General features: G+C 40.5%; 1 protein-coding gene across 2 annotated transcripts in view; it reads left to right on the forward strand.

Annotated features, from left to right (window-relative positions):
* Nucleotides 1-2785: 2785 nt before the first annotated feature.
* tshz3b (teashirt zinc finger homeobox 3b) overlaps nucleotides 2786-27700 on the forward strand; it is a 36373-nt gene continuing 11458 nt past the window's right edge. Inside the window, exons 1-2 of one of the 2 annotated variants that reach the window (XM_086026810.1) lie at nucleotides 2786-3561; nucleotides 3811-4240. In XM_086026810.1, coding sequence (XP_085882936.1) covers nucleotides 4201-4240 — 40 coding nt within the window. In that variant the 5' untranslated portion in view covers nucleotides 2786-3561; nucleotides 3811-4200. Of the gene's footprint in view, nucleotides 3562-3703; nucleotides 4241-27700 lie in introns of those variants that run through there. The other variant, XM_086026811.1, reaches the window with a different exon arrangement.

The raw sequence follows: 27700 nt of genomic DNA on the forward strand, positions 1-27700 counted from the left end.
TTACACATCTTTTTGACAGTCTTTTTTTTTTTTCTTCTCTTTGGTCACAAATTAATGTTTTTGGTGAAACCAACCCATGTTCAACTGCTGAGTACTAAACAAACAAGATAGGTTCTAAAAGAGGGGGGAATAAAATTGATTTTTGTGAACGATTTTATGCCAGGGCCATATCGTCCAGTCCTACATTCATCTTTCATACCTCCAATCAAATTGTTTTGTGAGGATATAGGAAACCCCCAAAACTTTACTTGGTGCAATAGTTCCTACCTTTCAAACACACAATTCTGGTCCTCCAAAACACCAGGAAGGCCCAAAAAAAAGTAAAAAAAAGAAAGAAAAGGACCAATTTCCGAGGGGAAATAGGCTCAAAGATTATACAGTAACATGGAGGAGGATCATCCGGTGAGACGTCAGCTCAGTGAGTATTAAGCCCACATCTCCACCATTTTGTTTTTGACTTTTTGTATGTCATCGCATATGATGTCACACGAGATGTCCGATAGTCCTGAAGGGTTTTTCCTTTTGCCTTCGCCTTTTAAGTTTTTGTGTGGTTTTTTTTTGCAACACTATCAGATACGGGTACCTGTGATGACAACCACAGATCAGGAAGTTATTATTATGTTTAGGCAGCTGTACACATTTCTGTCCTGGCTTCCCAGCAAATTATGACTATAAAGCAACAGTTAAATGACAGTAGGGATAACAGATTTTGAACCTACACCATGGAGTAAGGTCAAATTATGATATATATATATATATATATATATATATATATATATATATATATATATATATATATATATATATATATAGTGGTGGGAAAAAACTGCGAAGGCATCATCTTAGAATCAATTATTTACTTTTTGTTGGTCACTTGAAATGTAATTTCATGTTCGTGTTCAACAACTGATGTACATCTATTTGGAATGATTTGGAGATTTTCTTTAACATTATTAATGTCCATTTTTACACGTGTGTGCTCACAGTCCAGCAAGAGCAAAATAATTGCAAAATAAATATAACAGTTTTGCACGTATATATGTCGAAAACATATATACGTTTTTCATCATTCTTAACGATTTTGCTTCACAATCCAAATTCTATATAAATGAATTTCTCTCCATTTTGACCCACTTTACACATTCACACGCGTGTGTTTTCAGCAGATACGCACTCGCCACAATAGGAGGATTACATTAAGACATTGAAAGTGAATTAAAGTATTTATTTCGCCCCCCTTTGGAGCAGCAGATCCGTGCATGGGGTCGCCCCCATCCTCCTGCCCCCACCCACTCTTTCTCCTCCTCCGGATCCAGGCTCCTCTCTCCGGACTCCGCAGCCGCGCCTCCACGCGCTCATCTTGGCTCAAGAGTGGCGCAAGGACCGCGAATCTGGTTCCCACTACACACATATACGAGTCACAACAACTTTAACATGTAACACCAGCATGTGAGCTGAGAAAAATAAAAACGTAAGTGAGCCAAAAGTGGACACAGATACACACACACACACACACCCACACACCCACACACGCACACACACAGTTCAAGATTGGACTCTGCGCGTAAAACAGTTTATGTGAATCTTGGTCGCGAATTCAAATTAAGTTACTCATGTTCTAAACGTAGAGTAAATGTAAACCTATCCTCAATTAGAAGACACCCACGCCAGGTTTTATACACACACTTTGTCCCCTGAAAATATTTGAAAAGGTAGACTGTTGTAGTTATAAAGTAAAACACAAAAGAGAGTTTTATTGGTAAATGTCAAGTTCAACAAGGCAAAATAGGATTTTGTTACATATTTTGTTGAAATTATTTTGTACGGAGTGAAATTGTTAAGACATCTATCAAAGGTTTTTACTTGACGTTAAATGAGCCTTAAAGTCATTGCTGTGATTTGAGACCCCTCAAAAATCTTGCATAAAATGAAAAGAAATCACTGCAGAAAGAACATTTACTTTACAATGTGATGAACAACATCATGGGAAGACAGCGAGTGTACTTTTATAACATTTAAAACATTTAAAAAGTAACAATGTAGACCTTTTTTTAATCATTTCACAACTTCTGCGGCATGTCAATCTTGCATGCTTTGAAACTGTTAACGCACGCGTACAACTTTACAATCGACACAATCCATGCTTTTATTTCTATCTGTTTTAATATCCATCCAGTAGCACTAATCTATTTGATTTTAACGAATGACGAGCAGGAAGTTAAGTGCAGAGGCACGAATAAAGTAACCAACACGATTTAGTTATTTTGACCACTCGCGTGTAAACAGATTGGCTATTTTTTTAATACAAAATTAACTCTTAATGCAAATTGAAACAAAAAACTGCACTTTTTCTGCATGTTTTTTAAAATGTACCTTTCTTCATAAAAAAAATATTCGAATGCATATAGGAGCCCAAATTAGGCTTGGGAAAAAAATGTTCACGATAAATTAAGTATTGTTTAATGTATTTCATTTTACAACAGCATATCCGAATCTTGAATTTACCTGCAAGGGTCAGTGCGGTTTGTTATTCCAGTTAAAATAAAAATAAAAAGAGCAAAAATACAAACTTGTCCATTTTGATTGATTCGCGAGTCTTTTCCCGGTGCGCGTGCACGCTCCCACTCACTCTCTCTCGCGCACCAAACAAGCCAACGTGCACGCGGACGTGTCAGTCACACTGCAGCAAACCGAAAGCATTTGTGAGCGAGACTGTGACGTGGGATTTCTGCGAGGTGGGAGGGGGCATTGTACTATCCTCCACGCGCGCGTGTGTACGCCCGCGTGCACGTGTGTGAGAGTGTGTGCGCGCGAGAGAGAGACACCGATGATGGATGCGCCAATGGAGAGACGGACAGATGCTTGGGCGGATCTAACGGCGAGCACTGCTGCAGATGCGCGCACACTCGCGGCGAGATCTGCGGGGAAAACATCGTCCACGGGCGGATACTCGCTGCCGTCGGTCCCCGCTACACAACCACCTCCTCCGCGTACGTTCCCCAAGAACGTGGTTCAATTCCCGCTGCACATCTGGCGTGGAGGACAAAGAGGAAAGAAGAAGAAAAAAGGACTCACCCTCGCTCTCCATCGCGTTGACGGGATTATACTTCCAACCTGAACTTTTGCTGGCTGCGAAAAGTGGGAATATTGAGTAAAGAGAGAAACCCCCCATCCCACCCCCGAACAACTTTTTATTCCTCGTGTGGCTCATTTAAATATCACCCCCCCCCCCCACACCCCCAAAAAAGAGGAAAAAGAAGAATTGACATAAAATAAAAGTGCCACCTCCTCTTTCTTCCTCCCCCTTCCTTTCAAGCAGGGAGACCCAATCAAGCGCGCATCTCATCGATTCATAAGAACTACAAAAAAGAAGAGAGGCGCGTGCACGTGCGTGGGGAAAACATTGATGGACCTCCTGTTCCTCACATAACCTCCCTCTTCATCCTTTTCATCATCTGGATTTTTTTTTCTGGGGGCGGTAGGCATTTTTGGGCTTCGAACACCTGGAGGGACGCACACGGGCGCGCGCACGGTCCTCGTGGAGTCTCTGTTCCAGTTCAAGTAAGTGCGCGTGCGCGTGGCGTGTGTTGTGATAAACGTTGGGGGGCGTGGGGGGTGAGTGACAGGGAGAGGGGGGGAGAGACACAGCCGCGTTACGTGCCGCCCATCATCAGCCTCGTAGAGGTTCAAGTGTCGAGGAGGCTCCACGCGCCCCTTCCGCCCCCCTTTTTTCTGCCCGTTTTCTCTTGATTTTCTCCCCTTTTTGTGCACTTTTGACTGACGCCCGTCGTTTGATTGTGTCTTCTCAAGCGCGCCTGTTGCAGGAGATCACGCACGCACGCACCCACGGACGAACGGACCACGCGCGCACGCACACGGAGGGGAAGCGTTTAACCTCCACTCCCCCGGCACCGAGGCGGCGACACGCAGCCAAGCCAAGCCGAGCGAGAGCTCAGCCAGCCCGGGGAAGGAGGAGAGGAAGGGACGCCGCCACCCCGGTTCTCCGCTACCTCCTTCTCTTTGCCTTTTTTTTTTTTTTTTTTTTTTTAATTTGTCGACCGGCGCACGCTCCATCGATGCGGGAGTCCTGAGCGAGCGAGCGAGCGAGCGTCGACGAAGGGGGGGAAGTGTAGCCCGCGGGAAGCCTCGCATTAGCGGGGCCGCACAGGAAGCGCCTTCCCCGGGGCCAGACACGCCGACATGCCGCGGAGGAAGCAGCAAGCGCCGCGGCGCGCCGCAGGTACGCACCGGCTCTCTGGCTTCCCTTGCACGGTCGTGTTTGTGTGTGTGTGACCCCACTCCTCCCTACTATCATTTATTTACTTTTCAGGGATATTATTGTAGGGAAAACGTTTGCTCCCATTGAACTTACTCGTCCCCTTCTCAATGTTTCTCATTTTTCCCCCAGATGTTTTTTTTTTTTTACTTTTTACTTGCTCTTCTGGGGGTTAGTAGGTGTTTAATATTTGTCAACTGTGGACATGTGAGAAGCCCTTGGGATTTCTTTTTGTGATTATGGGCTATAAAAATACATTGACTTTTTGACTTGACATGTCTGATTTATTTGACTTCTTTATACATCAGAATGAGGTCTTATTTTTAGTATAGTAGCATTTTTTTCCTGAAAATGTATTCATTTATTTTTTTAAAAGAGGAAAACATTGGTTTATTTACCTTTTGTGGTGATGTTGTTGCAGCATTTCTGACCATAGTCTTACTTTCTGGCAACTTTCAACAGTCTGCAGATGTTTTTTTTTTTTTTTTTTTTCAAATGATCAAACTCATTTAATCAACTATGTGATTGTGTTTTTAAGCTTTTCTGTTCACAGTGTCTCTGTCTGACAACTTTGCACTAAACGAATGCCTCATAATCCAAAATACAGTAGAACAGATGAAAAAAGATCAAAAGGGATCTTATTAGTTGACCTTACATCTGATGTATTTGACTTCTCCAGAAATTCTTTTTTGTATATTATTGGCCTTTTAGAGCTGAAAATGATCAAAAAAGTTCAAAATGAGGTCATCCTCATTGAATGTGGTGGTGATTTGGGAGTATTTCTGTTGAATTTGTCATTTTCTGACAACTTGGATTAAATTAATGCCATCCATTGTGTTTGAAGTAAGGAAAACGTTGGTGTCTGCAGATGTAAAAACGATCAAAATGGGTTCAGCGACACTAAATGTGATCATGTTTTTGGAATGTTTATGTTCATGGTGTCACTTGCTGACAACTTTGGACTAAACTAAAGCCACATTGCGTTCAAAATTTAGCCGTGAACGATGTTTTCTAAAGAAGTCAAAATGATTTTAAAAAAGATAAAAATGGGTTGATCACCACTATATGTGGATCAGTTTTCAAAACATCAAATTTGAACTACACTCCATCTGGAGAATGTTCTTGTCCGCAGATGTATAAATGCCAAAAACTGATAAAAATGGATATATCAGTATTAAATATGGTCACGTTTTGGGGCATTTCTCCAACAGTTAAGGCTTGCATGGGTGAAGGCAGCATGGCTTCAGTTCCCACTCGCTGTGAATGTGAACACTCGTCTGTCTCTGTACGTGCCCTGTGATTGACTGGCGACCGTTCAGGCCAGGGTGTAGTCTACCTTTCCGCTTCAGCTCGCCGTGACTCAGAACCAGATAAGCCCGATAGAAGATGGATGCTTCCCAGTGTAACTCTCTGACGACTTTGACCTAAATGAAAGCACATATCGCCCTCACAATATGCTAGAATAGCCCATTTTGAGAATGTAGTTGCCGCACGCAAAAAAATAAAAAATAAAGGTCAGATCAAAATCAGTTCGTCAGTGCTAAAGGTGGCTGTATTTAGGTCTCTTTTTGTGTCTTTCTCACAACTTTGGACGCAATTACTGTAAAAATAGAGTGAAGTAGCTTTTAGTTTGTGTATTTTTAGTTTGTCAGCATGTAAAGATTTGATTTTCTACAAAATGATGAGATGTGGTGGCATTTTTGGCGCGTCTGTTCATAGTGTCACTTTTTGACGACTCTGGACAAGAAAGCCACATAATGTGCAACAAATGCATATAAATTGTGTCTAGTTTATGAATGTTGTTGTTCGCAGAAATATATTAAAAAAACATCAAAAGTGTGTTCATCAACACAAAATGTGGTCAAAATATACGTCTCTTATTCGGCTGTTTATGCTCATAGTCAAGTGAAGAGAGGCACTTCTGACAAATTTTGACCATTGCAAAGCCAATCTTCGCTCTAGAAATGCTGATATATATATATATATATATATATATATATATATATATATATATATATATATATATATATATATATATATATATATATATATATATATATATAAAACATGCTCCAAATGGATTAATCAGCACTAAGTGTGGCCTCTTATTGGTGCCCTTCTGTTCTTGTTGGGTGTTGCTTTTTGACAACTTAAGCCAAAATTAGAGCCTAGCAGTATAAATACAGAATATTGCTTTGTACAGATGTAAACATGGTTAAAAATGACCAAAATGTATGCATACGCTGATGTAGTGTAATATAGTGGCGGTATCCGTATTGCTGATGCCATTCCTCTCATGTCTCTTTATGGCCAAAGTGGTGTTTTTTCCCCTCAAACTGACATCACAGAGAGCTTTACTATGACTCTTTACTGCTATAGGACTAATTATCGTAAAGCTTCACACAACAATGAAGCAAAGGAGTTGACTCAGGATGAAACAGGTTCGGTTAAGTTGATACTTTATGATCCCCATGAAATGCCGGTGTTAGTACTTGCCTTTTCAGACATTTCAATATAAATCCAACTTGTTGTCATTATTGTCTGGACTAGATGCACTTTATTCGATGGTTTTGATTTTTTGGACATTAAGTCTTCAAAACAAACTGAATTGCAAAATAGTTTTTTCTCGCCATTGCTCTTTATCTCCTTTATTTTCTATGGCGCTCATTACCATCCGCAAAGCAAGGTCACATAATTGTGTCAGTGCTCCCTGTTGACCAGATGATTTCTCCAACTAGCATCTTTTTCTTCTCAAATTTAGTCCAATGGAGATCTCGCTCACAAGCATTGTTTTTTGTTAACTTATCAATTGTCGGACGTTTTCAAACCAGAGTTCCCTGTGTTATCTTAGAGCATTTTGCCTGAGCTTTCAAGACCCTCAGAATAAACTGTTCTGTGAAAATAGGATCACTGAACCTACCAAAAGATAGAGGATATGTTCTTCTTTCACCTGAAAAAAGTTAAGGTATAGGTTTTACAAATAACACTGCTTTCTGACCAAAAAGCAACAAAAACAAGTGTTGTGTGAAAAGAAACATGGACTTTGACGTTAATATTTTTTGTTGTTTTGACACCTCAACCCGTAAAACAACAACAACAAAAAAAGAGACAGTGATGGCAAAATCATTACTTCTTTACGCAAATACAACTAAGAAATGCACCGTGTGTGACGCTGACTCACCACCTGGCTCGAGTTACATATCAGTGGCTTTTTTACAGGGCGGTCGCCATTCACTCCATGAACTGTGTCATCCTTTCTCACGAAGGTGACACACACATTCTACTACGTTGTGACACATACACTATTTACAGCATGCATATAATTACTTTGTTCCTGTGTGCCTAAACTTGTCCAACTTCCAAAGTGTTGACATTCCTCTCTTTCATAATTAACATGACATGCCAAGATTCATTGTCTTATATTTATCTCCTACTAAAACATGACAAGTAGCTGCCATCTTTGTGGAATTTTCAAAAATACAAACATGAAAAAATAAAAAACATGGGCATTTCAAATGCCTCTAAAATCCTGCAGAACAAATTTTTTATAGGCGATATCTCATACAAAAATTCCCCCAAAATGGCTTCCCAACACAAAAAAACTCAATTTCTCTGGAACCCCATGGTTCCAGATTTTCAAAATGCTTGGTGTTGAAGTGGCTATTCCAGCCAGACTCAGCATTTTGACGGACTGACATTTTGGGGAAATCTTGTCACGTCGCTACATCTACTCAAAAGCTGTGCTGATCTCAAATCCGAACCGATGCCTTTCTGTCATCTACAGGGAACTTGTATCATTGAAAAAAATCATTAATTGAAAAACATACTGGACCAATATATATGTCGGATATATGTCGATAGCCGTAAACAGTTGGATTCCAGTTGATAAACGTAAACCTCAACAGCAGCAAATGAATTAAGTGTCGTAGGAATCAGATTTTGCTTGCTAGTATTTTTTTCCCACTGGTATTTATTGTCACTATCACACTTACTGGCTTCTCTTTTTCTTATAGATACTCTTATCTCGCTCATTGGCATCATTTAAGTTTTTTCATTTCACGTACAATTTTGCCCAGATGATTTCCCTCGCTTGTAGTAAGATCCGGACCGCTTTTACCGCCTTCTCTTTTTCACCCTTGTATCGGAATCTCACTGGTTGGCATCCCAACATTAAAGTCGCATTGTTTACATTGTTTTAAATGTATAAGTACAATTTTCCCAGGTGACTTCCTCTGCTAGAATCTCTTTTATTTCACATGTAGTTGACCCTGGACATCACTCGCTAGCATCTGTTTTTCACTTTTGCATTCATATCTTGCTTGTTAACGTGTTAACATCCATGTCACCCTCTCTGTAGTTTTTTTTTTTCTTGTAAATTTCATGGAAAATTTTCCAAGATTGTTTCACTAGGTAGCAGAAGATCCAGTTGTCTCTCACAAGCATCTCCTCTTCTCCCTGATGATATTACGCCACTCTTTAGCACAAATAATTGTAACAATCTTTTATGTGTTTTGATTTCATTCATATACTATTTTCCTCTGCTTTTCATCGCAAGCATCTGTTTTTATCACTTTTTATCACATTTTTTTTGTTTTTATGTGTAGTAGGATTGAGATCTCATTTGCTAGCATGTATTTTTCCACACTTGTGATATTTGGTTATTGCTATTTGTTCTACATGCTAGGATCTGTTTGTCGGCAATTAGCATCATTTTCCTCACTCGTGTTATTATCTGGCTCGCTAGCATCCAGAATCAAGGTCAGCCCACCTCCATAAGGATTACTATCTTCTATTTTATTAGATTATTTTCAAAGCGAGAAGTTCCCTCAGTTTTGTAGCTAGCTAATTAGCATCTTTGAAGTTTTTTGTAATTATAGGTGCAATTTTCCCAGACGTTGATTGTGTTGACATCATCACTGCTACATACACATACAGGCATGCACTCATACATACCTTATTTTGTTGATAAGACACTGGTCACTCTTTTCTTAAACTTCTTTTCTTCTTCTACCACACTGTGGTCATTATAGTTTTTCCCCATTCTCACACACACACTCACAAACAAACACATGTATCACAACACACCTTAATTAAAAAAAAGTCATCAATTTCTATTTTTTTAATTGGATACTGTTTTAACAGTTTCTTGAGTACGTTTTCTATTTTGATACACTGTACCCATTCTCTTTTTTAAAGAATGTGTATCTTTTTTATTTAATATTATGTCAATCATTTTTTTGCTAGTTTCCATGCATTCCAGTTAATTAAAAATAATTAATGCATGAATTGTAATATTTCACTTGAGGCCCACTCGCCCCCCTCCTCACCCACTCCCATCCATCTCGGCACGTGTACTTCTAATTTTTCAAATTATATTTTTAGCTTGCATACAAACTGTAGTCTCCAAAACACACACACACACCCACACACACACACACACATGCACACACAATAACACACGTAATTACATATGTGCAGTGGTGCATGTACACACAGCATGCTGCAGTGACTTTACACTACACATAAACAAGCATGCAACACTTCACGCACACACACACAAAATGTGAGAGTGGTATAGTATTGAGTATTAGGCTAATCGCGAGCCGGAACACTGGCTTGCTCCGCCGGAGAGACTTTGTTTCATATTTGATTTAATTGTCTGCCCTCTGACAGCCACATTCATCAATGGCCCTAATGGTCAATCACGCACACACACGTACACGCACGCACACATAGAGCCGAGGGCTTTGCTTGATGGCAGCATTTTTAGGGCTAATGGACTCGACAGACGGATGGATGGATTATGATTATCCGGACAATGAACATTTGAAGAAGACCGGTTGTAAATTTGGAGAAATAAAGAAAAGAAAAGTGTAGTGAATATGACCCTTGAAGCCATCTAATAACATTTTGTTCCGACATACAACAACCTTTGTTTGAAGTTCAGGTGGAAATTTTGAGGAATAAAGACAGGAAAAGCCCCCAAAATGACTTTTGAGATAATGCTGCAACTATCATAAGCACATTCATAGATGAGCACAATCATTGACCGCCTGCCTGCTGCAACTAGTGCCCAGGCAGGCAGGCAAGACATTGGCTTGCCAACAGTTAGCCAAATAAGAACCAGCCGCTAACCTGAGTGCACAACAGAACAGCCCTCAACAACTCTACACTCTCATTGATGACTCCCACGTCACTCACCATCTTAGGCCCTGCCTCTTCAATTCACACACAATGAAAGTTACAGATAGTACAATGTACTGTAGAAGCTGGTATTAAGTTTGTACACTTGGTGACCCCAAGTGGATAACAAAAAATGCTGAAGTCCAAAAACAACGAGGATGGAAGAAACTAAACAAATGCTCTGGAAAAGGACTTGACACTGATCTGCCAGACAATTGACAAATCACAACGAACCAACCAGGATTGAAAGAAAGTGGGGAACTAAATACAGACAAGTTGACAATACAACGAGGAACACTTGGAAAGACACAGAGCGTAGGACGGAGCTGCCTGGCTAACACCAGGGACCGGGATGACAAGAACGGATGGACTCAATAACCTAACGAGAGACAGTCAAAGGAACACAAAGAAAAACATGAAACTAAAGTCAAAAACCAAACTCTTAAGACAGACTATGACACTATGTAGCTGGCTAATGGTTGGTTCTTTATAGTATCACTAAGAATGGGTGCAAAGAAGACAAAGAACTGCATTTAGGTAATATGTAGAACCATTATTCTTATTTTGACTGTATCAGAGAAAAGTGTAGCCTTGGTACATTCGTCTGTCCAAGCCTTCCGTTCTTGCAGCTGCCACTTCTAAAAAAAACACCATCAGGAAGTGTGGAGCGACGACAGATTGATTGCTCTGTGCGGGAGTTAGGTCAGGACGGCGAGGTGATTGTCCTTGATTGCAGATTCGAACGCTCTCGTGTATGATCAGCGTGCCGGCAGTCAACCATCACGCAGCTTAAACGGAGATGGGCTGGAAAATCAGGTTAAAGGTTGGCGGAAAACTCCCCCATGGGCCCCTTTGTTGCTGTGATACTGTACAACCTAGCAACCTGTATGTCTTTTTAGAATTGTAGAAGTTGAGTGGTAGTCATTCAGGTAGTATAGTTGTCTTTGGACAAGTAGTTGTAGAAACAAAAGACTTGGCTAACAGTTAGCTTATCTGGTAACTTGATTGACGTGTTTCGTTGTACAAGAGGAATTTCAAGAGGACCAAACATAAATTGGGATTGCAGTATTGAACATATCTGATTGGAACTACCAGAACTAGGAACATTTGGAGGAACCTGGCCCATTTGCTATTAAAAATATTGAACAGGTTTACGATTGTCAGACGGCGACAGTTTTCCGAGTTCTGGGAGTAAAAATGTCTCTTATCATATACCCCACACACCACACGATAATCACTAAGATAACCTTTAGAGGTGCCCGATCTCTGATTTTTTTTTTTTTTTTTTTTTTTTTTAGCAGATCAGAGAGAGGGGGAAGAATCACTCATAAAATACCCCACACCAAAAGGTAATCGCTCATGATCGTTCTTCGAGAGTTCTGGTAATCAGGCCTTTGCTGACTTCTATCAGAATGGTTAAATCGGGCCAGCCATTGGTATGTGAGTTCCCCATTTGGGGGGGATTCTGAAATGAGACCGGTGAGTGACACCAACGCTAGCTTATCTCCTTTTGTTTTGTTGGAATCACTTCTATGATCCGACATAATCAAATTATCTGGAAATTGTCAGATTATCTGCAATGTCCTGCTTTGCTGTGTTGCATGTCATTTTTCAGAAACTCTGTGTGAAGGATCCCCTTCAATGTATAGTTTCCCACTCAAAAGTACACCCAGACAAGCTTTGACCATAGAGCCTATTAGTTCCAGGAACACAAAGTACTAACAGGAGCAGTGCTCGGAATGTTTGGATGAACCTTTCCCTAAAGTTAGTTCCTGGGATTTTACTGTTCAGGCTGAAAGTCGGCCCTACTGTGGAGGTAGCACTTTTAATTAGGTCCTAGTTAGACAAGTTGGTGGGTGGTGACTAGAGTTAGTCGTTCGTAACAATTGTTCATGTTGACACGGTCAGTATAGAGTCCATAATAAGTAACAATGAGTCACACTGTCATAGTAGAATGAGTCGTGAGTAACAATATCCTGCTTTATAATTAATGTTATGTTATGTAGCCTTTTTCAGCCATAGTTGTAGTCTTCCGCACAAAAGTTTTTGAGGAGATGAAAAGCCATGCATTCCAAAATCGGCGAGGGTTTGCTACATTAGCATCCAGACGGATCTGGTTCTGTCCTAACATAGATAGATGGTGGGGGAAAAGCAGCTGATTTCTGTGATTTGTGTATGTGCGCGCATGTGTATGTGTGTGTGTGTGCATCCGTTTGTGTGCGCGCACATGTGTGCTAAAGCGCAGCAGTGAGAGATTAATCACGCTGTATGCACGTTAGCATTGCAACTCGTATCAGAGTGGAGATGCAGTGGCCCATTTAAACACACACACACGCAGACGCGTCTTCACACACGCGCGCAAACACGCACACACACCCACGCACACACGTTGTTCGTCTTTAAATACTGTCTTGTAGAAGTATATTAAGGCCTCCTCTTTCTGCTTTCTGCGAATGTGGTGTTTAATTTGCGCCCCGCGTCCACGTCGGCCGACGCTAATGAAACACGTAAACATAATGAGGCTAATTAACCTTGTTTAAAGCAGCTTGGGATAATTATTGTCTTAATTAACAGAGTGAAAATGCCTTGAAAAGCACCACCTCTTATTTTTTTCTTTTTAACTAGCACCCGTGCTGCTTCTGCCTGCAATTAGCTGTGATGTCATTAAAAGCCACACTTGTGACATTTCCTGATGATGATGACATGATCGAAATGGCTTAATTTCTTGGAAATGTTAATCCAGCAAATACAGTAAATTGACTTTTTGAGGACTATAATCTATTCAAAATCTTAGCATTTTGCACACACTGGATTTTTTTTTTCCAGGCCAGAAGAAGACCGTGCTCAAAGTGTGGTAACGGTCCTTTTGAGGGGTCAAAGAACCTTTGGGGTGTAGTCTAGATTGCTGAATTTATGATCATGAAAGGAACATTTTTGTATCCCCTAGATTAGTTCCTGGGATATTTTTCTTTTTGGTCCTAAAGAAAACACAATTCGGAGGTGTAAAGAGGTACAATTGGGTTCTGTTTGGCCTAGGAAGAGGACTGTGGTCTCCTGGACATCTTTGTTGGAACAGTATCTGTCCTATAGCGCTTGTAGTGGCTCTTGGTTGAGGCAAATGAGTTTGTTATAAAAAAAAAAGATTGTTTATTGTCTGTGGACATCACGTTACAGCCCATTTGCACATGGTGTTTTGCGGAAAACTTTAAGTTTACTGGGAAATCTACCACAAGCTGATTGTCGAGTAACATTATACACAGAGCTGGGTACTTTCCCCTTTTTTCCAGGTCCGTCCTCCGTCCGTGACCTAGGTACCCCTCCGTCCTCGTCCCTCCATCCTTGTTTGTAAAGATGTTTGTCCTCCGACCCCGTCCGTCCCTGGGACAGAATGCCCATCTCTGATTACATGATTATAAAACATGTTAAGAGGACTATAAAGGACTCCTACTGTTAAGCGGAAAAAAAGCCAGGCAGCGGTTGTTAACTGAAAAAACTCAAGGCACCACTGTACAATCCGACTAGGCGGAGAGGTAGGAAGGGAGGTTTGTTTTGGAATGACGGGTGTCCCGTATACGTCTCGTACCCCTCCGCACCCCCACCGTCTTCTGCCGCCTTCTCGTGCTTTTCCTTCAGCATGAGTGGTTGACGGTTTCTAAGCATGCTTCTTGCCCCCCTCTGCGTGGAATCTTCCATGGCGGCGCCCATTACGTTGACAGCTGTCAATTAGAGGCGCCTTGGTCTGCCTTCGTTACACGTTATTGCCGTCGCTTGATGCTGTCATTTGGTCTCTCGCTTTGGCCTCGGGCGCCGTCGCCATCACTGCCAACAGCCAACAGTCAATAGCTGACACATCAGCACTTATTCCTTAAATTGGCTCACGAGACCGCCGCCTTCCTTGTTTTCCACATTGCTTCTCTTCCCCCAAAGAGACGATTTGGCGAGAGGATGCGGCACTTCCAAATATGGTTGAATATTTCATTGTAGTATATTATAGTGTGTTTACGTGCCACATAAACAAGTTCCAGATCAGTGCAACCTGAAGTCAATGCCGAATCATTGGACATGGTTTTAAATCAGATCAAAGTGGCCTACAACATTTGCTTAAAAGTCTTACATTTGATGAAAATACCCTTTAGAAAGTCCTCAAAAGTCTTGGAAATGTCCGAAATACCTTACATTATAATCAGTAACTTTAAAAATGTCCTAAAAAGTCTTAAATTATTCGAAATTGAATTGAAATGGTCCTTAAAAATTCAATGATGCTTGAAAAGGCCGTGATATGCATTGGATTTGATTAAAGTGGTGTAAGAAGATCCTCGGAATGTATTTAAAATGTCTCAAAAAAATCTTAAAATTTAAAACAAGATGACTTGTTGAAAATCTCCTAAAAAGTCTTTAGTCATTATAAAAAAGTCTTAAAGTTCCATTAAAAATGAGTGTGGCCTTAAATCATTGTGAAAGGTCTTGCATTTGATCAAGGTGGCGTTAGAATGTCCTAAAATGTCCTTCAAATTCTTAAATTTGATCAGTGTCCTAATAAATAAGCTCATCTGTCTTAAAACGTCTCAACCTGGCCAAAGGAGCATGGTGTCAAGACATCTCATCTTTGAAAAAGAATGACAGAAACAAACGGAGTATCACTTCATTTTTGTTGTTATATATTAATAATAGTGGAAACGCGCAGAGGCGAAACCTTCATATACTGTGCAGACTATATTTACTTTAGCGTTTTAGCATTCTTAATTGTCATTCAAGTGTGGCAACAACTGTTAATATCGACACATTAAGACGCTCAGTCTGAACTTCAGCAACATAATGATACCCGTCTCATTTTTTTTTACATCCTTAATTGTAGTATTTGTGTAGACTGAATGTGTGTACGCGTTTGTGTATGTACGGGTCTTCTTGCGCTTGTGTGTGCGTGCGTCTTTATGTGCGATGAACTGCATAGAAGCGGGCGTAATCAGCGTTAGCCTGGGCTGACATCCTTCTCAAGTTGACAGCAGCTTCCTCTTCTCACACACACTACACACACACACACACACGCGCCAAACACTCCTGCCCCTTGTTTCATGTTGTGATCACTTTCAGATGCTCGCTAGCGTCCCTGTTGTTGTGTGGAAAGCAACCAGGAAGCGACGCTCTCAGGTGAGGGTGCTTTTTGGCATCAGCAGTTGCCGTGCTTGGAGTGCAAAACTGACGGTCCTCTGAAATAAGCTCTTAGTTACAGGGTAATGTTCCTGCGGTAGAAATGTGCTTTCAACTATCAAAGAAACAAACCTAAACCTACAACTAAATTTATAGGACAAAATATTTTGAGAAGTTTATTTTTGTAGCTGCATTTCCATTTGAAGTTACTGGAACATGACGTTTAATGGTAAATTAGCACTGAGGTGGTAGGTACTAGGTGGTAAAAAGTTTGTCTCTGTGATCTTGAGAAAATAATGTAACACGTTATGGAGTGAATGGCGAATTACATGTAAAAAAGTCACTGACATTCAACTCGAGACAGGCGGTGTGTCACTGGCGCTTACGGCACATTTTTTAGTTGTATATATGTACCAAAAAAAGGACAATATTATTTTGTCATCAATCCCTTCTCAGCCTTGTTTTTAGAGTTTGAGATTCTGCTTGACACTTATTTTCACAGAATCCTAATTTTCTCATTTTTGTGGTTGTAAAACTGAGTTTTTGGTGAAACCCACGTTTTAATGCTGTTGATTGTGGCTAGAAAACCTTTTTTTCTTCTTCTTATTTTTTTTTTTTTTTCAAAAAAGAGACTCTACCCTTTAATTTGGTAAATTCTGTGGTAGAGGTGTCACAATTAAACAATTAATTGATCAAATTGATCATGTTGAAAATCAATGAATCGTTGAGAGTCATAATTTAACTTAAAATAATCTGTTCTAATTTCAGTCTCTCAACAGTAAACATTCTCTGATTTCTGTAGTCCTTCATGAAAGCAGACTGATTATCATTTTCAAACATCTGGAAAACGATCAACGTTTTTGATTATTTTGTGACGTGGACCAAACCAGGCAGTAACTGATCACAATCAATTATTTGAAAAACAACCAATAATTGTTAGCAGCCACAACATGAATAACTGTCAAGTGACTTGTAGTTGAACCTGAAACAGACTCAGAAGTGACTCAAACTGTGTGTAAATCACGAGCCAAGAAGTAGTTCTCACTTTATATTGATATTGATATTGCTTTTATGTTTATTCGCTTTTGTGTCATCATTTCAACAATACTAAATAGACAATGGTAATTGGTGAATAAACTCTCATCTTTAATGAAAAACATTTTTATTGGCTTTTCTCATTAATTGATGGAATAATCACTAGAATAAATGAGTCTAAAAATATTCAATAGTGTCAAAGAACAAAATAGTCTGTGGATTTTGAAGGGTGAGTCATAATGCTTTGAAAATGGCTGGCAATTTGTTGCGTATTTCTGCCACACCAGGAAAAAAAAGTTTGATATCATATTTATGTTTTAACATGAGACGTTTCACATTTCAACAAAAAATTGTCACGTTTTTACTGTGAAAAGTTTGACATTTTAATATAGTAAGTTGCACTCAACTCAACTTTATTCACTGAGCGCTTTAAAAACAGTCCAAAGAAAAAAATTCTAAGTAACAAACAAACACTAGGACAAGAGTTGACATGACATGACTTGGGAATGTAACGATACTGACAGGAACTGAGACAGTAAACACAGAACCGACCAAGACACATAAAAAACAAACAAACAGCGAACTAAATACAAGCACAATGACAAGACAACAAGGAACTCCTGGACAAGACATGAGTGGCCGAGGAAGCTGATTGAAAGACACAAAAGCAGGGTTGACGAGCACAAGTGGAAACAAATAACCTAATGAACAGTACAAGACAACATGAGACAAACCCAATTACAAATACAAACAAAAACAAATATCATGACATTTATCAAATTAAAACGTAACACTCACCAGCATCACCCAGCGTGGCTATTATTTTTTTTTCTATTGTGGCAACAATATGCTTCAGTATCTTTGAAATGGCTGGCAGTAAATGACTTGGGCAGATGAGCGAATACATTTGGCAATGAAGTGTTTGTCCACACACCGCTGGAAAGATAACTGCAACCCTCCCTAGGAGGGCTTACTTTTTGCCCTGTTCCAGTACTCTACACTTGCAACGGTCCTCCAAACAGTTGCTAGCTCTGTGTTACTAGCACCGACATAGCTAACATCTGCAGTGAGCAGTTCAAGAGGGAAAAAATCTGTCAGAGGACACACGCATATATAGACACACATGGTGCCCCCCCAACATCCCCCCGCCCAACAGCCCCCCCCCCCCCCCCCCGCACTCCATCCCCCCGCTCAGTTTCATTAGCTGACTGGCAGGGTGGCACTTCTCAAGCTCATTAGCGGGCCAGGATTTATGGCGCGGCGGAGGAAAAGGAGGAAAAGGCATCTGTCAATAATTGCGGGGAGCGGCCAGTCCCGTCTTCGACGCCTTTGAAAGCTCATTAGCTATGCGCTTATCAGCCACAAAGATCAAAAACATTACTCAGCCAAACATACACACCCGCAGAGATACATTAATTAGCCAGGGGCACCCTCGAAAATGCCGCTCCACACGGGGCTGTGGTGGGCCCTTTTTGTGGGGTTTAGGTTCGTGTTTGGGTTTGGGTAGAGGACTATGGGTGTTCTTAGGGATGCATATGGAGGGTGTAGGGGCTGTTGGAAGTGTGTAGTGGTGCTTTTCACAGTGCGTTGTAAGACTGCTCAAAATATCGAAAAATATCATAATGGCACATGCACAATGTGTATTTCAAAGACGTGCCATAAATGAATACTTTCGAATGGAATTGTATGCTCTTAATTGACTTTGACCAATCAGATGCATCTTTAAACACAGTTAACTTACTAACAGTAAGTAACTTCCACCCAAGAAATTGGTCATCAAATTAATTGCTAAATAGCTTTGATGAGACCTTTTTTTAAAGTTGTCCAAAATGTCTGAGTTTTAGGCTCGCAACAGTAAATATTCTCAGATTGCTGTAGTTCTCCATGAAAGCAGACTGATTGTTTGCCTTTTTTCAAAATACGATATTTTCAAACATCTGGTTTTACTTACGAAAACAATGATCAACATGTTTGCCATATATCTGACATGTTACAACCCAAACCAGAATTATGTCATAATAATATGTTTGTACATTTTCTGCACTTTCCATTTTACATATGTTATGTTTTTGACTAAAGGGATGGAAATTAAAACAATGTTTTTTTTTAAATTAAGTTTTAATTCATTGATTAATCAACAAAATAGTCAAGAGATTAATCGATTATTAAAATAATCATTACTTGCTGCATAATTGTAAAGCCTGTTTATTTTTCCCGCCCCAAAAAAAAAAAAAAATTTTATTAGATAACAAAACTATCATTTCTTTAGGTACACTGTAAAAAACATAACTTGTATTTTTTGGCCTAAAACAGCAATATAAAGTGGAAAAATTTTAGAATATAAATTACTGACATTTAAATTTTGAGTTCAACCCACGTTTATTTAACAGCACATGTTGAATAAAAATTGCAATATCCAACAGCCATATCCCGTTTTCCCAAATATCGTGCAGCCCTAGGGTGAAGGAGATCTTTTGCGGGTGTGTACGGTGTTTTTAGAAGTGGAAATGCAGGAAATGTATTCCCCAACTTATTTCTGCGTAATTTATTGGGTCCTAAGGACGTCATTTGGTTTGCCATGCTAAACGCTAAATAGCATTTCATTATTTGATGAATCAGCAGTTCAAAGTTCAAGTACGTGAAGCGATGACGACTTGGCACATTTCACCGTGACGACGGAATTTTGGCTTTTGGCACAAGCAAGAGATTCCAGCAGACACCTCGTGGCCAAAATCTTTCCCAACGTCATCTGTCACTGACTCGCACTGACAGGTGTCATTCATCAAACTGTGTGTGTGTGCATGTACGTGTGCGTGCGTGTGTGTGGGGGGTGTGTGCGTGTGTGTGTGTGTCTAATTACATGCGTGTGTGTGAGGATAGGAAGCAGACTGAAAGGCGGGATTACAAAATTGGCGGCGCTCCATTTCCCCTCTGGACCGTCACATTGTAACACAATGAGGCACATTGCACATCACTGCAAAGTACGATACTCACTGGCCACTTGATTAGGAGCACACACAAACAAGATCCAATCGGAAAATTCAAGTAACATGGTCGCACACGCAACATTGTGGAGAGACCTAAACGCTAATCGCCGTTAAATGCTGTCGCCACGGCCAGTTCTTTTAACACTCCATATTTGAACTGTTTACAATATGTGCTGCTGTTTTGGTGAGCAAACGGGCTTAACATTGAAGTCTTTGCAATCACGCTACTGTAATATGATTGTTAAAACCAGCATTTTATAGTAAGAAAGCCGATAATGTCGTGAATGCCTTTCCCCCACTAGTTGCCTGCTACTCTTTGCAGGTGAGCAAAGAAACAAGAGGCGCCATGTTTTCTTCACTAATTCTCAACTAATTCCAGCATTGAACTATTTGAGGAAAGACTGCAATTTTATTTACTATCAATGCAAAAAAGTAAGCACCTTACTCCTAATAGGTGTCTGCTAATATCTGCTGTTGAGTAAACACGTAGTCTGATGAATCCATGCTGTACCTTTTCATATATATTAGTTTGTTTGGGGTGTTTTGAAGGCTTCTTTGGACAGGAAACGTTCTACATCAAAGCCGACGCGGGGGTCCGGTCGGACCCCCTGGTGCATGAAAGAGTTTTGGAACGCGGCCATTTTGTCTTTTATTTGCTGCCCGGAAGCAAACTTGTTCTTCTTGTTCGTCTTGGACTCCTCACTTCACTGTGATCCTTCATTTCCTCCCTTTGTCCTGACCCTGACTATCCCCGCTTCCTGACTCTGTGTACACACAAACACTCAAAGTGCACACACACATACACGAGTGTGTGCGTGCTTTGGTGGCTCGGGTTACAGCTCTGTAGCCGTCCAGTCTAAATAATAGTGCAGTGATGAATGGCAGGGCCACATTCATATCCATCAACAGGCTCTTTTTTTGTGAGGAGCATCAATCTTGTGTTAGGCCTCCTTTTGAATCTGGGAAAAATGTGTTCTCTCTATCTGTATATGTGCACCAGAATTATAATAGTTTGGTATGTTTCATTATAGTTAGTTTTTATTTCGTTTTGACTTTTGTTTCTGACATACATTCAGTTTTCATTTGTTTTTAGAGGTGGTTAGTTATGTTGTTTTTATGAATTTGCATGTTTCTTTTTAGTTTCTTTATACTAGGTTTGGCATTCGTTTTAGTTTTAGTTTAGTTTTTACATATTTGCGCATGAAAAACAAAATTAAGTAAACAACAATTCCCAATGACTGTTTGACCTACATCCTTCTGTACGGCTGCAAAGTAATACAAAAATAAATACACTTAAAAATCAACCCCAAAGGCGTATGTATGAAAGTCCTCTACATTTACATCTCTTTTTAAGTTAAGTGCAGTAATGAATAGCAAAAAGATCTGTCAGATGAATACTAACCTTCAAGTGGAAGTCAACCCAAACATATTTTTTCAAGAATACTGTATGTTCTATGCAGGCCCACTAGTTGAAACAAGGCATTCTGATAAATATTGTGTTTGTGGAATAAGAGTTAATGCACTTTTCCTGATTCATCAGTGCAATAATGGGCCAAGTCCTATTGCGAAGATGGCATCCCAAACGTCCCAGACAGTGTAGTTCGCAGATCGAGAAGACTCGGAAAGTAAACTCCAGTTTTGCTGTAACTTGGGTGACATGTTTATAAATGTCAATAGTATTTATCACCTTTTGTAAAATATTGATAGATTTGACGGATGCTTGGAGTAAACCAAATTCTGCGGAAAACCCCAATTTCTGTAAAAACAAGTATCTAGAAGTATTGCCCAATAAATCACCCATCTTTAAAACCCACAGGTTTTATTGCAGCCATGAAACTTTAAATCACTCTTTTGTGCTACGGCAAAAAGGGAGTTAGCCCACTCCAATTCTCAGTGGCTCGTATTTTCTGTTTGGTAACGATAGATAGGCAGACAAACAGATGTCATTCATCAAACTAGTTCCCGTCTGTATTTCCGGTTGACCCACGTGGTCCCAGTTTGTCCCACGTCAGCGACAGCCAATTGGCGTGGGGAACTTAATGTACACATCGGACACAGGCGCCGCACAAGCAGACACACACACACATGCAAATGGTGGTGATCTGTAAAAATGAAAACAATATGGGGCACGTGGCATTGCGTGTGTGGGACAGGAAGGTATGCAACGCTGTTTTATTTTTATTTTTATTTATTTGGCTGCGTGTCAGGTGTGCAGCACCTGCGTGTGATGCGGTGTCCATTCTCGACGTCGTTTGGCTGACTTGGCTGACTGGGACCACGTGAGTCGGCTGAATGTGCAGATGGGAACTTCGTGACAGTTAGGCGATGCCCAGGTCGCCGACGGATGGCCGTTTAAAATTAGAGGCGGACCGGCCTGTCCACTTTTAAGGGACGTGGCCTTATGAGTGGCATCAAGAGGTGGAGTTGTTCAGGCATCTTGTGGGCATCTTGATGTAAGCTGTGGCCTACAGCAGCTCCTTGCAAGTGCTGTCATTTTATATTTGTGTTTGACTGTTTGTATCCTTCAATGACGGGCTCTAAGTGTATCTGAAACTGAGGCTCTCCTTTCCCACATGCGCGGGCATCACTCCAGAGCTGTGGAAGCTCGCTTGTAACTCAACGCCGTGCTGCGGACAAGCCTTATGCAATGCAATGACAACATTTAAACACATTAACGGACGACTTTAAAAACTTTTGAAACATTTAAAAGTACAAAAATGAAAATAGGTTTCTAAAATTACTAAAATACTTTACTGTGAAAATGATTTTAAAATGTTCTTCTCAAACTTCTAATAATTCTAATTATACTTCTAGTTATTTTTTCTTGATTTAAATACAGGACTGATTTCACTTATGTTAGAATCTTTTTTTCCATTTGTGTGCAGCATAACAGCTAGATGCCTCTTCACAATGTTTGTTTTGAACTCTGAACTCCACTAACTGACCCTAGCCTGCTACTCTCAGAGAAGCTTGTATTCAATCAGCATTTCTTCAATGTATTTCAATACAGGGTTAGGGTTTTAAGTTATTGTTTCAAATTCCATTTTCCAACAGTGGTCTGTCTATTTTACAGCTGACTGGGAGCCAGTGTAAAGCCTCCAGGACTGACCTCTTTATTCTGGTCAGAACCTGAGCTGCAGCTGTTTGATGCTCTTTTGAGGGAATGAGGTCAGAAGACCTTTACAATAACCAAGTCTATTGGACATAAAGGAATGGATATCTTTCTCTCGGTCTGGTTGTGGCATGCAATCCTTCAGTCTGGATGTATTTTTCAGCTGTTTTAGTGATTGATTTGACATGATTGCTGAAAATCAGGTCTGCGTCTATCATCATTCCAAGATTTCGGACATGGTATTTGGTTTCTAAAGACAGTGACTCCAGGTGTTTTCTAACAACAAAGCTCCTCTCTTTATTGGTGAAAACAATTACCTCTGTTTTGCTTTGGTTTATCTGAAGGACATTTTGGTTAATCTGGTTGTTAGTTTTCGCTGAACTGCTCTCATTTGATCAATATAATTGTGTGTCATTTGTATAGCCTTCATAACCAACATTGGTGTTCTGAAGCATTTGACCCAAAGTAACATCAGACTGAACAAAACGGGTCCAAGGTCTGATCCTTGAGGGACCCCACATCATGGCCATTCGATCAGATACAAAACCAATCCAATGGTCACAAAATAACTCCTTTCCTACAAGGAGGACCTGAATCATGTTTCATATAATCTCACCCAAGATTCCAACCTACATTGTCCCAGAACATAATATTCTTTGGGTCTTGACAGATCAGTCAAAATGCTCAAAAATATCTGACAGTCAATGAGCTAACCATGACTTAATTGTAACCTACCATTGCATTCATGACTATGATCCCTTATTTCATTCCACCATTTGCATCAATGTAAAGCACGTTTGTATGCACACGTGAGCCATACTCCATTTACATGCATTTGCCATTTTGCAACATCTCAGCAGATAGTGTTCAGATGGATTTTTTTTCGGGGTAACCAACCCCCTTCCATGTCGTGCAGATGTGCTGATTTACGGCGAGCGGTCCGTCGCCTGGCGCTCATCCATCAGCGACGGGTTGCTAGGCAATCATGGCGGCAGCTGTTTGCTTTTGACGGCGACAGAGGGGCCGTCAGTCAAAGCTTTTCACCTGCAACCCAATAATTAATCAAACGGCAGGAGAAAGATAATTAAAAAGATAGCTAGGTTAAGGCGGGAGAGAGAGAGAGCCAGCGAGTGAGGGAGGCAGAGAGAGAGGAGGGCCGTTTGGGTTTGTGGCAGCTCTCGCGTGTGACACCTGCATCTGTTGATGACTGCAGACACTCGCAGGGACGCCAGGCAGGCGTGAGTGCTGATAAAAGAGCTTCCACTCGCGGGCGCCTTCATTAGTGGCTCATGAAGAGAGAAAAAGTATCCAAAGCAGCGAGAGCTTGTTCACCGTTGACCGCCCACTCCATCAAAGCCACCACTTGAATGTCACTTTTTCATTGACGCCAAGGCCATTTTAGAAGGAAAAGTCGCATTTTTCGCTCGGCCGTTCGTCCACACGCAAATGTTGATTTGCTCTTGTGTGAAATCTGTTTCAGCGCCGGTGTGTCAACAAGGAAAAACAGAGCGATTTGGCTTGAGTTATTTCCAGTGTAATGCTGTTTTGGGTTCAAGTTGGGGTTTCATGACAGGGGTATGGCTTTAAAGTACCTATATGGTTTGAAGGCAAGATTAGTTTAAGGTTTCAAGTCAGGTTGAGGATTTTAAATTGTTTTTCAAGTCAGGGTTAATGTTTAAAAAGTATGTTTTGTAGACTTGTTTAGGATCACAAATTAAGTTTTCAGGCCTTGGTTAGGGTTTGAAGATGATTTTAGGGTTTCAAAATCTGTGTTCAAGCCTGGGTAAGGTTTTCAAATAAGGTTTAGAATAGCAAATTAAAAGTTTCAAGCAAAGGTTAAAAATATAATATAGGGTTAGGATTTTGAGTTAGTTTTAGGGATTTAAACAAGTGTTTTTTTTAGGATTGTAAATTATGGTTGTAAAACTGGGTTAGGGTTAGAAGAGAATCTTGGGGTTTCAAATTTAGATTAAGATTAGGGCTTCAAACATGGGATATCAAATTGGAATTTGAAACCTGGGTTAGGGTTTCAAGTACAGTTTCCAAATTCAAAGTAGGCTTTCGAGACCGCGTTGGGCTTTCAAAGTAGGATTTCAAGTCAATGTTATGGATCCAAATGAGGGTTTCGAGCAAGGGTTACAAATTCAAACCTGAGTTTCAATACAGGGCTAAGGTTTGAAGTTATGGTTTCAACTTCCAGTTTGCAGCATTGGTTAGGGTTTCAAACCTGGGGCTGTCAAAATCTCCCACTTCTGTATCACTCTCCCTAACTATTTCATAGCAGTCTCCCGTAACACTATTTCATAATACTGTCCTGTCAAAATCTCGCACTTCATTCTACCGTAACACGCTGCCGTTACACTGTCCCTAAACACTCTCCCATAACATTCAACTGTAGCAAGCTCATGTAAAACTCCCACATACCCTCGCCCTTAACACTTTCCTGTAAATATCTCCTTGAACACTCTATCTTAACATGCTGCCACAACAAATTGTTGTAATACTCAACAGTGACACCCTTGTGACACTCTCCTGTATCATTGTCCCGTAACTTTATCTGTAACAATATATTGTAACACCGTGACGTAAAACTGTCTCGTGACACTCTTCCTTCATGCTTTCCTGTAAAAATTTTTTTTTAAAAATCTCCCACATCATGCTGCCATAAAACCGCAACTTTGACGAGAGCGATCGTTTGGTGTGCTTTGCGATCATGTTTTGGCGTCCCGAATTTTCCCAGCCCCGTTGTCGCTTATCTGCAGGCCGCGCACGCATGCACATACGCACATACGCTCAGACATAACAACATAGATGGGAAAAAGAAAGACCAATCCCAAGAATTGCAAAGTCCTTTCCCACAAATCGACTGTGAACACAGCAACTCAATCCATTGATAGAAATATGGTAAATATACTGTGTATCGATCTCCTTCTAATAAACACTCACAAGCAGCACATTTGAAATAGCTGTGCGTCTGTCTCCAGTCGTGTTAGAGTACAGGCTTTCCTTCTCTGCTGAGTCGTGTGTGCGTTTGTGTGTGTGTGTGAATTGGGAGATTTGTGTACGTGCGTGTGTGTGCGTGTGTGCGTGTAGAACCTGCAGCGAGCCCGGGGGCTGAGTGAGTGCAGTAGAGAAAAGAGGTACAAAGCAAAAAAAAAAAAAAAAAAAGGGAGAGAAAACATTAAAAGCTGACTGATGTTGTGTGTCTGCCTCTTCAGTCTTTGCGCTCGCTGCTGGCCACACATATACACTTACACCTACACACACACACACTCCAAAATTTCAGTATTGGGGTGTTGGAAAGTATGTGTGGCTTTAAACGTCTGTTAAAGTATATATATATATATATATACATACATATATATATATAACCATCCATCCATTATTTATACCGCTTATCCTCACAAGGGCGTGCTGGAGCCTATCCCAGCTGTCTTCGGGCAGCAGGCGGGGGACACCCTGAATTGGTTGCCAGCCAATCGCAGGGCACACACAGACAAACCAACATCCACACTCACAATCACACCTAGGGGCAATTTAGAGTGTCCAGTCAACCTACCATGCATGTTCTTGGAATGTGGGAAGAAACCGGAGTACCCGGAGAAAACCCATGCAGGCACGGGGAGAACATGCAAACTCCACACAGGGAGGCCGGAGCCGGGATGGAACCCACGACCTCTGAACTGTGAGGTGGACGTGCTTAGATGTATATATAGGGGCTTTGAAGTGTGTTGTGTGTCTTAAAAAGGTAATCTATGCAGTTTCTGGCCGTCATTGTCGCAGAGTTGGGGATAAAGTATGCCAAGTGTGTTTGAAATGGATGCGTGTCACGTAAATTCTGCTCTATGTTATCGTTTAACACACATGTAACACATTTGAACAAATGGGTCAACATCCTGTCGGCCGTGGTGTGCGTGGTCTTTCTATCTTCCGCCACATTTGTTTCAAATGAGTGTCAAGTGACGGCGGTCAGCCTTCAAGCTAACATGCTAATGATCGGAATCCGCACATCAACTATACACACCCTGCTCACCAGACCCGCCGCCAACATTACGGGAGCCCCCCTGCCTCTGCATATGCCATTAATATGGAAGGATTCAGCGTAATATTAGCACATGAAGTTTGTCATTGGAGACACATGTGGCAAGGAAGCACGAATTCAGGACAAGTATGATCACTTACCAAGGTTTTTCCCCTTTTTTCTAACACTTAAGAAAACATTTCTGCTCGCAAGCTCTACTTGTGACTATTTGAACACTATTATATATATATATATATATATATATATATATATATATATATATATACTTTTATTTTACTACTTTTGAGTCAATATTTATTTATTTATTTAGTGTCATTTTTACTAGTAGTACTTTCAATTTAATTAATGTTTTCTTTTATTTTTAAGTCTTTTTTTTTCAACAATTTATTTTTTCACTTAATTATATTACCTGTTTCGTTCGAATACATTTTTATTTATTGTATATCTCATGTAATTCATATTTTATGTTTGTTACTCTGTGTCGATGACACTAGGTTTACTGGCCAGGGTAAAATTGTTGTATTTGTGTCAAATGAGGACACCAGCGACCTTGTGCACACAAACATGTCTGGAAACACTGCGTAAAAGACACACTATTGATCCCAAAACCACTCCTGATGTGCATGCGTGTGTGTGTGTGTGTGTGTGGGGGGTTGCATGTGTGTGTAGTGCAAGCACATCAGCTTTTTTTTATGAGCTTAATAAATCACCTTTGTTGTCAATCAAGTGGTGGTGAATAATTGGATGCGGCTGCGGCCCGGCGTGATGGATTATAAATCATTCCAGATTAAATTAAAAGATAATGCGCAAATTTAATGGTTTGTGTTTTGCATTCTAAATTGCCTGTGAGCGGCCCGGCCTTTATTGCCTTACCCCCCGGCCCTCTCTTTCCTCCGTAACGTTGAGCACCTTTCTTT

Source organism: Filicampus tigris, chromosome 3 (assembly GCF_054856515.1).
Source record: "Filicampus tigris isolate MCC_2025a chromosome 3, RoL_Ftig_1.0, whole genome shotgun sequence".
In the NCBI taxonomy this organism is placed as follows: domain Eukaryota; kingdom Metazoa; phylum Chordata; class Actinopteri; order Syngnathiformes; family Syngnathidae; genus Filicampus; species Filicampus tigris.